Below are 12,857 nucleotides of genomic sequence, written 5' to 3'. Positions count from 1 at the left end.
GAATGGTGATCTTATGGGAAAAGTGAGATTTCAAACGAGATTGATGAGGTAATTGCCGAGTGGCATGTTTGTTGGGATAAGGGCAAAAGTTGCTTATCAATAAATTATTATTTTTTTTTTTATAGGAGCTAGACATTTTCTTCCCGTCACCTGGCAAAGGACCGTTAAATACAGCAAGTTGTACTGATTGCACTCTGTGTATTATCAAACCACATGCTATTGCTGAAGGTAGGCTTCAGATTTCAAAAAGCATTCCTTGAAAAGGAAAATCACTCTGAATGTCTTTTTGAATTAAGATACATAATATTTCAGTTTCATTGCTTTTTCTACATAATTGTTTCCAAAACTATTCAAATTGTACTAGTCTTATTACTACCACTTAAACTCCATCGAATTTATTAGGTCAAATGAATTGTGTCTACTACATACCATAGATATTGATGATCACTATTTTTTGGTCTTTCTAGAAAAATAAGTTCATCAAAGCTATGCTGAAACTGATTATTCAATTATATTTGGAAGGACTGCAGTTAGTGAGTTACTTCATTTTATGTGTTTATTTTAAGAACACTTTATCTAATTGGAGGAAAAGTATGTGTCTGCCTTTTGTGAAGGTGTCTACCATTTGGCCCCTCCATCTTGGTCTGCTATTTAATTAGATCCAAAGCTGATCTAATTTGTAATCTTAGCTCTAAGTATTCCGCTCTTACTGTGGTAGCCATTCACCCCCTTGCTTATCAAAAGTGTGCCTGCCTGTACCTTAAACCTACTCAAAGACTATTTCCATCACCCTTTAAGTAACTGAGCTCCAAAATCTCATGTGCCCCCTTGAAAAAAATAATAATTTCACCTCTGTCTTACATAATAAATCCCTTATTTTTAAACAGTAACCCTGGTTCTATATTTTTCCTTTCCGCGTCCACACTCTCCCTCTCTTTTAAACTCTAGTGGGTCCATCTTTGCCTTGTAAGACAACCTTCTCCATATACAACCCCCCAACTTCTTTCCCTACCCACCCCCACCTGGACTAGCACCTACTTCTCCCCTCCCTTTGCACCTCCATTCCTTCCTCGAGCTTCACAATTCATAACTCTTCAAATCTTTTGTCTTATACCTTCTGTCTTTTCATCTGTGGCCTTTGTCCTTACCATCTGCCTAGCAAATAAACCCTCCTCATCTACGTTGGCCAATTACCTACCAGGCTTTGTCCTGCCCCTCCTCTCTTCCAGCTTTCTTTCTCTCTCCCCACTTACAAGCAGTCTTAAGAAAGGTCCCGACCCAAAACGTCACCTATCCAAGTTCTCCTGAGATGCTGCCAGACCTGCTGAGTTAGTCCAGCATGTTTTGTCGTCCTCTCATTGCAGATATTAGAATAGGAGTACTTCTCGAGCAACTGTAGAGAATGGATGAGAAAGTGGGATAACATAGAGCTGGTGTGAACAGGTGATCGATGCTAGCCATGGAACTCGATGTGCCCTTAAGATTACCTGAATCTGAATTTTAGTTTAGTTACCATGTAATCTAATACCATAAGAAATTCTAGTATGGAAAGATAACTTTTTTAATTTTTACATGTTGAAACTGTGAAGTGTTTCTGTAATGTTTATAGGCTTTACACAGCTTCAGTGAAACATATAAACATTAAAACATAAGATTATTAAGGGTTTGGACATGCTAGAGGCAGGAAACATGTTCCCGATGTTGCTGGAGTCCAGAACCAGGGGCCACAGTTTAAGAATAAGGGCTAAGCCATTTGGAACGAAGATGAGGAAATACCTTTTCACACAGAGAGTTGTGAGTCTGTGGAATTCTCTGCCTCAGGGCGGTGGAGGCCGGTTCTCTGGACGCTTTCAAGAGAGAGTTAGATAGAGCTCTTAAAGATAACAGAGTCAGGGGATATGGAGAGAAGGCAGGAACGGGGTACTGATTGTGGATGATCAGCCATGATCACATTGAATGGCTCGAATGGCCAATTGGCCTACTTCTGCACCTATTGTCAGTGCTAAGCCACAACTTGAGAGATAATATTTGACCAAGAAACAAGACGGAAGCTTCATGAGTACACAAAGTGCACTTTAATACTACTTAGCGGGTCAATTAGAAACTCTTCAGAGTTTAAATTTTGTTTCTCTATTTACCTAGATAACAGGTTATGTAAGAATAATACCTGCTGGGAATTGTACCTAAGCCAATAAACTGAATCATTACTATTGAAATTGATGATTGAAATCATAAAGTCAATACATTTCGGATAATTGTAAAACCTAACCTTCCATGATTCCTGGTTTAAAAATTCCATGCTCCCTGGTTTAAAAATGACAACAAAAAATCTTTTTGAACCCTTTAGTAATAAATGTGGGTGCAGATAGGAGTGCAGATAATGTAGTTTATAGGCGAGGTGTAATCTACCTGTGTGGTGGAGAGTTTTAAAAAATCTCTACATTTACTAATTTTTGGGCACAGAATTAATGGACCTGGCAACTGATTTGGGTATAGGAAGATCTGGTTAATCAGATCTGGTGAAAGGGTTATCACTGATCTGGTTGTCAGCTAGTTTTATTTATGTCTTAGTCCTATATCCATTGATGCTTTGAACTATTAAGCATCTAACTATCTCCATTTTGAATTTTCAGTTGAGCTAACGTCATCAGCTCTTTGGGGATGGAAGTGGGAGTGGCATGGTGGTAACTGCCTTACAGCGCCAGAGACCCAGTTTCAATTCTGACCTCGGGTGCTATCCGTGCAGAGTTTGTACATTCCCCCTGTGACCCTGTGGGTTTTCTCCGGGTGCTGTGGTTTCCTCCCACATTCCAAATATATACAGGATTGTAGGTTAATTGGTTTCTGTAAATTAGCCCTTAGTGTGTAGGATAGAACTAGTGTACGGGTGATCGTTGACCGGCACAGACTTCGAGCAGCTGAAGGGCCTGATTCCATGCTGTATCTCTAAACTAAACTAAAGATTATATTCCCTTATCCTAGAAATTCTCAGCAGACCAAAGTAGTTTAAGTTGCATGCAGCAACACAGTAATGCATGAATTCTGTAGTATCTCTGCTCTCTTTCAGAATTAGTGCTGCTGGGCTTCTTAACTACCAACAAAAATCTGATATTCAGAAGGGGTGGGGTTTGATATGCCTGCAAAGGAGATAGGTTATAGGATTGAATTTGTTCTCTGAAACCACAAACATTAGGAAAGTATAGCCAATTTACTTATTGCTGTAAGATAGATTTTGTGCAATTTGTGCAATTCCATCAATCTAATAACTGGGAGGCTGAACATAAGTTTCAAATCACTCCAGCGTTAAGTGCGGAAATGTCCTAAAGGTCAAAGTTTCTCATTAGTAGTATAACAGACTTTAGTTTAGTTTGGAGATATGGTGCAGAAACAGGTCCTTTGGTCCACCGAGTCCGTGCCGACCTGCGAACCCCATGCATTAGCACTATCCTACACACGAGGGACAATTTTACAATTTTTATCTAAGCCAATTAACCTACGTCTTTAGAGTGTGGGAGGAAACTGGAACACCCGGAGAAAACCCACGGAGTCATGGGGAGAACGTACAAGCTCCGTACAAACTCCGGTCGGTGGGGGCGCTTCAAGCCGGCAATCCTGCCAGCAGCGTGTTCGTTTTTACTACTTTTTTAATGTTTTTAGTGTGTCCTAATGTGTGTTTTTGGTGTCTCTCAGTGTGTCTTGTGTGGGGGGGTTAGGGGGAAACCGTTTCAGTCGCCTTCTCCATGGAGAGGCGTCTTTTTCCATGTCGCCTCCCCCGTGGCCTAGTATCGAGGATCGGTGCGGCCTTTCCCGGAGACGTGCCCGGGGCTTCAGTGGTGGGCGCAGCGTGGACCCTCGTTGTGGAGGGAGCACTCCGTTCGCTGGCCCGCAGCAGCCTGAAGCCGCGGTCTGCGGAGCTCCAGCTCGCACAGCGTCCGCAGCCTGGGATCCCTCGTTGGGGACCTGGGAGGAGAAGAGCTCCGACCGCCGGCCCGCGGCCAACTTCTGCCGCGGGGACTTACCATCAGGAGCGGGGTCCCTAGCCGGGGACCATTGGAGAGGAGCTGCGACCACCAGCCCTGCGGTCTGTGGTGCTTCCGGCTGCAGCGTGGCGGGGTCTTTAGATCTTCGACCGCCAGCCTGCGGCCTGCACCAACCTGAAGCCGCAGTCTCCGGTGGGGAGGCACCGTTTCAGGACTTATCTGGACTTTATCTGGACTTTGTCGGCGGCTGCGGAGGGTTGAGGTCCTGACCACGGAGGATGGAGGAGGACTGGCCAAATTTTTTGTGCCTTGCACCACAGTGATGAATGCTGTGGTGGATGTTTGTGTTACATTTTTATTGTGTATTTGTGTGTTCTTTTCTCATTGTACCTCTGCTGGCAAATTCATTTCACTTGCACTTTATGTGCAAGTGACGAATAAAACTGATATTGATTTATATTGATACGGCACCCGTAGGCAGGATCGAACCCGGGTCTCTGGCGCTGTAAAGCACCAACCCTACCACACTCCATCATGCAGCCCCACTTGATGCAAACAGGTTTTGCCTTATCTCAGGATTGTTGACAAGTAGAAGGGGTTCCCAACAAAATGGTTCTCTGAGCTTGGCACCTATATTCTCTTGGCCCATTCACAATCTTCCACCTGCAATTGTTTATCTTTTCAGTCTAAGGTAGAGTAAAATAGTTTGAGCCTTCAGCTATTCTAGCAATAAACATGGGGTGAGGCTCTCGGTTACTTTAACTGAACATCAAAAACATCACCAGGCCAGGCTGACCCTGCAACACTGACCCAGTGCCACTGCCAGGACAATGGCCCTTTAGGGCGAAGGCAAGATCCTACATTTTTAACAGCTTTGAAACTTGAAGCAAACAAGATGGCGCCAGAAATATGGCGATTCAAGTGTACTGCCTCAGTGTAATCTACTATTCCTACACTCTTGTGCTTGAGTTGATTGTGCCTATGTATCGTGAGATTTTATTGAATCAGATGCAAAAAAGGAATAGATATGACAATAAAGGATAATTGATCCTTTGAACTGCAGGAGAACTGACGTAGAATTGCTGATACATACTGCTGCGATAGAATGGCTGAGCTCCATGCATTCTGAAATGGAGGATTGAAAATCTTTTGGTCCAGTGAATATTCCTCTGTGTATACCACTGCCACGAGTAAAACTTGCAAGTTGAATGAGTTGACTTGCTTCCAGTCTTTTATTCTGTGGGTCACAAATTAAACTCTTAGCACCCTTGCCTCGAACTGCTCTGTGTTGCAGAGAGTGTTGCAGCTGCACTCGACTGCACTGTCAGCGTTTCGCAAAATTTTGGAAAGACAATAGACAATAGGTGCAGGAGTAGGCCATTCGGCCCTTCGAGCCAGCACCGCCATTCAATGTGATCATGGCTGATCATCTCCAATCAGTACCCCATTCCTGCCTTTTCCCCCTTTCCCCTGACTCCGCTATCTTTAAGAGCCCTATCCAGCTCTCTCTTGAAAGCATCCAGAGAACCTGCCTCCACCGCCTTCTGAGGCAGAGAATTCCACACACTCACAACTCTCTGTGAGAAAAAGTGTTTCCTCGTCTCTGTTCTAAATGGCTTACCCCTATTATTAAACTGTGGACCCTGGTTCTGAACTCCCCCAACATCGGGAACATGTTTCCTGCCTCCAGCGTGTCCAAATCCTTAACAATCTTATATGTTTCAATAAGATCCCCTCTCATCCTTCTAAACTCCAGAGTTGTCAAGCCCAGCTGCTTCATTCTCTCAGCACATGACAGTCCCGCCATCCCGGGAATTAATCTTGTAAACCTACGCTGCACTCTCTCAATAGCAAGAATGCCCTTCCTCAAATTAGGGGACCAAAATTGCACACAATACTCCAGGTGTGGTCTCACTAGGGCTCTGTACAACTGCAGAAGGACCTCTTTATTCCTATCTCTTGTTATAAATCCCAACATGCCATTCGCTTTCTTCACTGCCTGCTGTACCTGCATGCTTACTTTCATAGACTGATGATCAAGGACCCCCAGATCCCGCTGTACTTCCCCTTTTCCCAACTTGACGCCATTTAGATAGTAATCTGCCTTCCTGTTTTTTCTACCAAAGTGGATAACCTCACATTTCTCCACATTAAACGTCATCTGCCATGCATCCGCCCACTCCCCCAACCTGTCCAAGTCACCCTGCATTCTCATAGCATCCTCCTCACAGTTCACACTGCCACCCAGCTTTGTGTCATCTGCAAATTTGCTAATGTTACTTTGAATCCCTTCATCCAAATCATTGGTGTATATTGTAAATAGCTGCGGTCCCAGCACTGAGCCTTGCGGTACCCCACTAGTCACTGCCTGCCATTCTGAAAGGGACCCGTTAATCATCATTCTCTGTTTCCTGTCTGCCAACCAATTTTCTATCCATGTCAGCACTCCACCCCCAATACCATGTGCCCTAATTTTGCCCACTAATCTCCTATGGTGGGACCTTATCAAATGCTTTCTGAAAGTCCAGATACACTGCATCCACTGGCTCTCCTTTGTCCATTTTCCTAGTTACATCTTCAAAAAATTCCAGAAGATTAGTCAAGCATGATTTCACCTTCGTAAATCTATGCTGACTCGGACCGATCCTGTTACTGCTATCCAAATGTGCGGCTATTTCATCTTTTATAATTGACTCCAGCATCTTCCCCACCATGGATGTCAGGCTAACTGATCTATAATTCCCTGTTTTCATCGATGCTTTCAAACATTCACCTTTAAAGTGCACTGAGCTCATTTGTCAATTTGTCATTTGCCCTTTGGCCAGGGGATGACATTTTCTTCTGGCCTCTTTATATGTCCTGAAGAATTTAGTATTTAAATCTTCATCTGAACTTTTCAAAAAGCTCCCAAAATGACTTTCTGACCCAGTGAATACAACTGGCGGTGAATCCTTCAATGCGTGTGCGGCACAGCGTCAGAGACCCAAGTTCGATCTAGACCATGGGTGCTGTCTATGTTGAGTTTGCATTTTCTCCCTGGAACTGCATGGGTTTGCTCCAGGTGCTCCAGTTTCCTCCCACACCCGCAAGACATGCGGAGGTTTGTAGGTTAATTGACCTCAATAAATTGCTCCTAATGTGGCAGGAGTGGATGCAAAAGTGGGATAACAGAACTAGTATGAACGGGAGATTGATGGTTGAAGTGAACTCGGTGAGCTGAAGGGCCTGTATCTATGCTGTATCTCTAAAACTAAAACTACATTTGCATACATTTCTTCTAACTGAAAACATAGAAGCATTTTCTATTGTTCCAGTTGAAAAATCCATTCTCTAGTTATGTCCTCTGTCCTCTTTGTTTGCAATCTTGGTGTTTGTTTTTCCAGGAAAGGAGCTTAGTGTCCCACATCTCACCATCTATTTTTATCAAAGTACCATTCCCTGATCTGCTTATACCTGAGAGCATGTGTTGTCCCAAGATCTTGTCCAGATCTTGAATTGATTTCTATGCATTCTTGCCAGCTGCTTCATTTGCCCTGTGTAAACTTGGCAATATCCAAGTTCCTGTCACTTGTCTCTTAACTCGCATTAAGCCCTGTTCAACTGTAATTGCCACGCTTACTGATCACCGACATCTGCTTTACTAAAGCCTTGACTTTATTTTGACAGAGTTCAAAATCTTCCAAGGCTTTGTCCCTCTCTATCTTTCTCTGTAATCCCCCTTGGCCAACAAACATCTTATGTTTAGTTTAGAGGTACAGTGCAGAAACAAGCCCTTCGGCCCATCGAGCCCACCTACAATCCAGCACGTCTTTGGAGTGTGAGAGGAAACCGGAGCACCAGGTGAAAACCCATGTGGTCACAGGGAGAACATACAAACTCCGTACAGACAGCACCCAAAATCAGGATCGAACTGATTTCTGGTGCTGTAATGCAGCAACTCCACTGCTGCACCAATGTGCTGCCCTGAATGTGAGGTGTCATAGTCAACCCCAAATTTACTTCCACCACTATTGACAGTCGACGCCTTTGGCTCTAGCCTCGTAAACTCTGTAAATCCGTCCCTGAACCACTCTGTGCCTGCACCTCTTTCTTCCTTTTAAATAGTTGCAATCACCCAGTTCTAGTACTTTACTCAAAGTCACATCCACTCCTGTGTCATTCAATCCAGTCAGCTTCTTTGGGCGTTTCAATGCCAGCATGTGGAGATGGGGGCTCTACCAGAGCCCAGCCTGTGAATGCGGAGCAGAACAACAGATAGCCAACCATGTCATCTCTGAGTGCCCACTCTACTTCCCACCAAATGGAACTCAGGGCCTGGCAGACATTGACGCAGAGACAACAACCTGGCTGCTCAACACCCGGCTTGAGATCTAACTATTCCTTTGGTTTATTTATGTTTCATTCGCAAGAAGAAGAAGAAGAAGAAGAAGAAGAAGAGCTTCAGTTGGGATCATTGAAACTTGATCTCAATCTCGAAATTAAATCTTTCCCAAATTACAAAAAATGCAAAACACTGCATCTAGAGGAAGAAATTAAATAAAGACGCCAGCAATAAGTTAATGGACTTAAAGTATGAAATTACAACCCAGAGGACACTGTTCCTTAAATGTAACCTTGGCCGGCACATCTCATTCTACAGTATCTTGAGACTTAACCATGCTATTTTAAGGACATTGTGAGTGCACAGAGAAACTGGTAAATAGGTTTTGTTTGACATTAAGAGAGGATCTGGGTATCGGAAAGTAGTAAGAAAAGACTGGTTAGACTTGAGGAATAATGACGTGAGCTGGCTACAGCCTCTGGAAGTAGAAACAATTAGTGACAGAACATATAGTCCAGATAATTGGCTTATACCAAAAGTGGAGGAGTTTATAAGAAATGATTGGAAGAACTGAATAGCTGAAATGTGGTATTTTTAAGACAGAGATTCACATATTCTTGATTAGTAAGAGTGTCAAGGGGTATGGGGAGAAGACAGGAGAATGGGGTTGAGAGGGAAAGATAGATCAGCCATGATTGAATGGCGGAGTAGACATGATGGGTCGAATGGCCTAATTCTGCTCTATAATTTATGAATTTATTAAACCAAACAAAGCTTCCTGGAAGTTTGATTTTTTAACATAGTGAAAACCCTGGGAATTATAGTTTTAGGGATGGACCCATGTCTGCAAAATAGCAAATGTACAGTATTCCACACAGGTCAAATCAAAAAGGCCCATTGATCTAACATCTGCCTTTTGAGCTGAGGACAATATGGATATTATCACAAACCTTGGAGACGAGTCATTAGATAGAGGAATTCTGAGAAACAAAATGGATTAGAATGTGATACACTCAACAAACCAAAGGCAATGCGTGCTGCATCAATTAATAATTTTAAATTTCAGATTACAGATTATTGGTGAATAAATGTAACAAGATTATGGAGCCCAGGTAGATGATTTTAATTGGAACAAATATCTCATTCCAAGACCCAAGAAACTAGAATATGATAGAATCCTGATAGAATGATAGAAATAGGCTCTTTGGTCCAACTAACCCACACTGACCAACATGTCTCATCTACATTAGTCTCACCAGCCTATTTTTGGCCCATATCCCTCTAAACCTCTCCTACCTGTCAAAATGTTTCTTCAACGCGCGATAGTACCTGCCTCAACTACCTCCTCCTGCAGCTCAGGTGTGGTAGTATCAGCGGGTGCAGCAGTATCTATGGAGCGAAGGAAATAGGCAACATTTCGGGCCGAAACCCTCCTTCAGATCTTGAGCAGAACATAGTGCTGGAGGAACTCAGTGGATCAGGCAGCATTGGGGGGAGGGAGTGGACAGGTGACCTCTTGGGTCAGGACACTTTACAATAAATTCACAACGGAGGGTCCTGATCCAAAACCGCGCCTGTCCATTCCCATCATTGACCTCAAGTGCTAAGTTTCTCCAGCACTTGGTGTTTTGATAAAGATCTCATTCAATAAGCGAGTTTGGTATTCCGACTGCACATGCCCAGGTCATAGGTCACTCGCGATAAACATTCTCAGCAGCTGTGCTGCTGCATGTATACAGACCTGTGTTTCATACGTAGTCAGGATTGAACCTGGGTCTCCGGCGCTGCAAGTGCTGTTGAATTGCTACTGGATTGTCCCCGTCCCCACCTGAGTGTCGCATTCCTATCTGGGGGTGGCCGGAGACATCTGTGGTGACCCTGGACTGACGAGACACCGGCCCGGAGCAGTGGGGGCCCAGGCCTACAGCCAGCGCGGAGAAGAAGCGCTAGCTCCAGCTCAACTCTGCCTGTTCCGCAGGGTTAACCGACAGCCCTGGACTGACGGGACACCGGCCTGGAGCTTTGGAGTTCGCGCTTCTTCTCCATGCTGGCTGTAAGCCTGGGCCGCCACTGCTCCGGCCCGGTGTCCCGTCAGTCCAGGGTCATCCCGGACATCTCTGGCCGCCCCCGGACAGGGGTGGGACACTCGGTTGGGGACGGGGACGGTCCAGTAACAATTCAACAGCGCTAGCAGCGCCGGAGACCCAGGTTCGATCCTGACTACGGATGAAACGCAGGTCTGTAGCATGCAGCAGCACAGCTGCCGAGAATGTTTATCGCGAGTGACCTTTAACAAATCCCATGATTCCTTGCTTTTTTCGGAATACTGAACTAGCTTATCGCCAATAAGTGAGGAGAGCTATTTCTGTTCCCATAAAGGATTAAAAATAAATCTTACTTGGAAGTGTATTCCACTTATTTTGTTACATTTAATCAGCTGTTTATCAATTCATTTACAGTCTACTTGGCTCCAATTTATTTTTGTAGCTCTTTATCCAATAAATATATTTGTCTGATGCATTTAAAAAAAGAGACAAATTGACTTCTTGTAGGCATGGGGGAAGCAGCCTAGTAAAGTGCATTGCTTCATTATTTAGCATTTACAGACTGCTTATTCACTGCAACAACAAGGAGCTTGCTAACTGTATTTACCATGAAAATTACCTGTTACTGCCACTATTCATTCCTTTACTGGAACGGTTAAATGTTACTGCTGCTGTTTGCTTGATCCTTTACTGTTTGGTAAGATTACTGATCTCTATATCCCAATTCAAACTGAATTGTTCTTCTGCTGCCTTCCAATCAATAGTTCAACAATACAGGTCCACCTGCGATTTTCCAGCAACTGGTGGTCCGGCTCCTCCTTTAATCTGGACAAAATCATGAGGGCACAATTGAAATGCACCCCCCTGGAATTCTCCCAGAAAATGTGGCGCTCAGGCCGGGTGAGGTAGTCGATCTCGACTTCATCAGGATTTCCGCGGCGATCGGCGGGTTGAATTTACCCCCTGAGGCGGGTGCTCTGGAACTAATACTGGCTGGAGTCGGCAGATCCGCTCCGCAGGCCAAATAGTTGGTTGAATTTTCCCCCTGTGGCCGAAGCTCTGGAACGCCGGCCTGGCCGGAGCCGCCAGATCTGTTCCCATAGCTGACGTCCAAGGCCATCTTTGTGGGTCAGTATCTTGACCCTGGGGCGGCCTAAGCGGACCGTTCCGGTACCGTTGGACTCTTCTTGGTGGCTGTGACCTCCGTTGGTCTGGCGAAACGGATAATCCAGAAAGGCTCTTGAACCAAGGGTGCTGGAAAATTGGTGGAGGACCTGTACTTTATTGTCACATGTACTGAGATACAGCAACATTATTTTTGGCATACAGTTCAGTATAAGTATTACTATACATAAGCACATATTAGATTCAGTACCAGTGTATAGGAATAGTATCCTGAGACAGTATACAAGAGTTGCCAGGTTTGGCACCATTTTCAAGTCCACAATGATATAAATTGCAGAGTTCTTAACCTGGCCATAAAGGTTTTAAGTAAACAAGTGACAGTAGGTGACATAGGTTTTTGTATTGTTTCTGAACTGATTGTAAATTGACCAAAATATCTCAGCAGTAATAACCTGTGTGTGTAAGAAGGCAGAACTTGTCTATTCATGTGTAGAAAGGAACTGCAGATGGTGGTTTATACCGAAGATTAACGCAGAGTGCTGGAGTAACTCAGTGGGTCAGGCACCATCTCTGGAGAAAAAAGATGGGAGACATTTGGGGTAGGGCTGAAATGTCACCTATCCCTTTTCTCTAGGGATGCTGCCTGACCCACGGAGTTACACCAGCTCTTTGTGTCTTGCCTATTCATATTGTTTTGAAAGACAGGCACCAAAAGTGGTTGGAGAAACGAGGAGGAAGATTTCTTAATCACTCCTCCACACAATTTAACAAATGCAGCGAATGCTTTGGAACCTGATCTATGAACTTCTAGTGGTTTAACCTGAATATTTGAGAAATCTCAATGATGTTGGCCGAAGTCCTGACATTAATCCTGCCCGTGAACCAGCTCACTTAAAGTGCATCTGCTGCTGCAGCTGATATAATTAAAACTGGGAGTGCCGCACTGAAAGCTGACTCTTGCCGACGTGTGCCAATTGATCTAGAGCCTCCTTCCTTCATGGACTCCTTTATCAGACCACTAGGAATGTTCATGCATGCAGACCAACTACTCCTGTTTTTCTCTCAGGCCAAGAGGACAGTAGGAACGCTTCTCCCAAGAATAGTATGCATAAAGAAAGAATCCCTTTAATCCCTTGTCATTCGCCTGGCTGCTCTATCACACCTCACATAATAGACCAGAATCCTTTCTCTATGACCAACCATGGAGCACTGATGTCCATTACATCCGTCTTTCTCACCTGAGATTGACCCCCACGGTGCCTTGATTAGAGCATTCAAACCACTTACTTTTAAAGCCACAAATAACTTTTAATAAAAATATGATATTTAGTTTAGAGATACAGCATTGAAACAGACCCTTCGGCCCACTGAATCCATGCCGACCAG

At 44.2% G+C, this 12,857-nt stretch overlaps 1 protein-coding gene across 2 annotated transcripts in view; it reads left to right on the top strand.

Moving 5' to 3' along the window:
- Positions 1-12,857, top strand: part of nme7 (NME/NM23 family member 7) — a 115,629-nt gene that overhangs the window by 45,031 nt on the left and 57,741 nt on the right. For both annotated transcript variants that reach the window (XM_055644667.1, XM_055644666.1), the window contains exon 6: positions 126-228. In XM_055644667.1, coding sequence (XP_055500642.1) covers positions 126-228 — 103 coding nt within the window. The remainder of the gene's footprint in view (positions 1-125; positions 229-12,857) is intronic.

This window comes from Leucoraja erinacea, chromosome 13, assembly GCF_028641065.1.
Source record: "Leucoraja erinacea ecotype New England chromosome 13, Leri_hhj_1, whole genome shotgun sequence".
Classification (NCBI taxonomy): domain Eukaryota; kingdom Metazoa; phylum Chordata; class Chondrichthyes; order Rajiformes; family Rajidae; genus Leucoraja; species Leucoraja erinaceus.
Note: the sequence above shows the minus strand (reverse complement) of the source record. Positions and strands in the feature narration are given on the sequence as shown.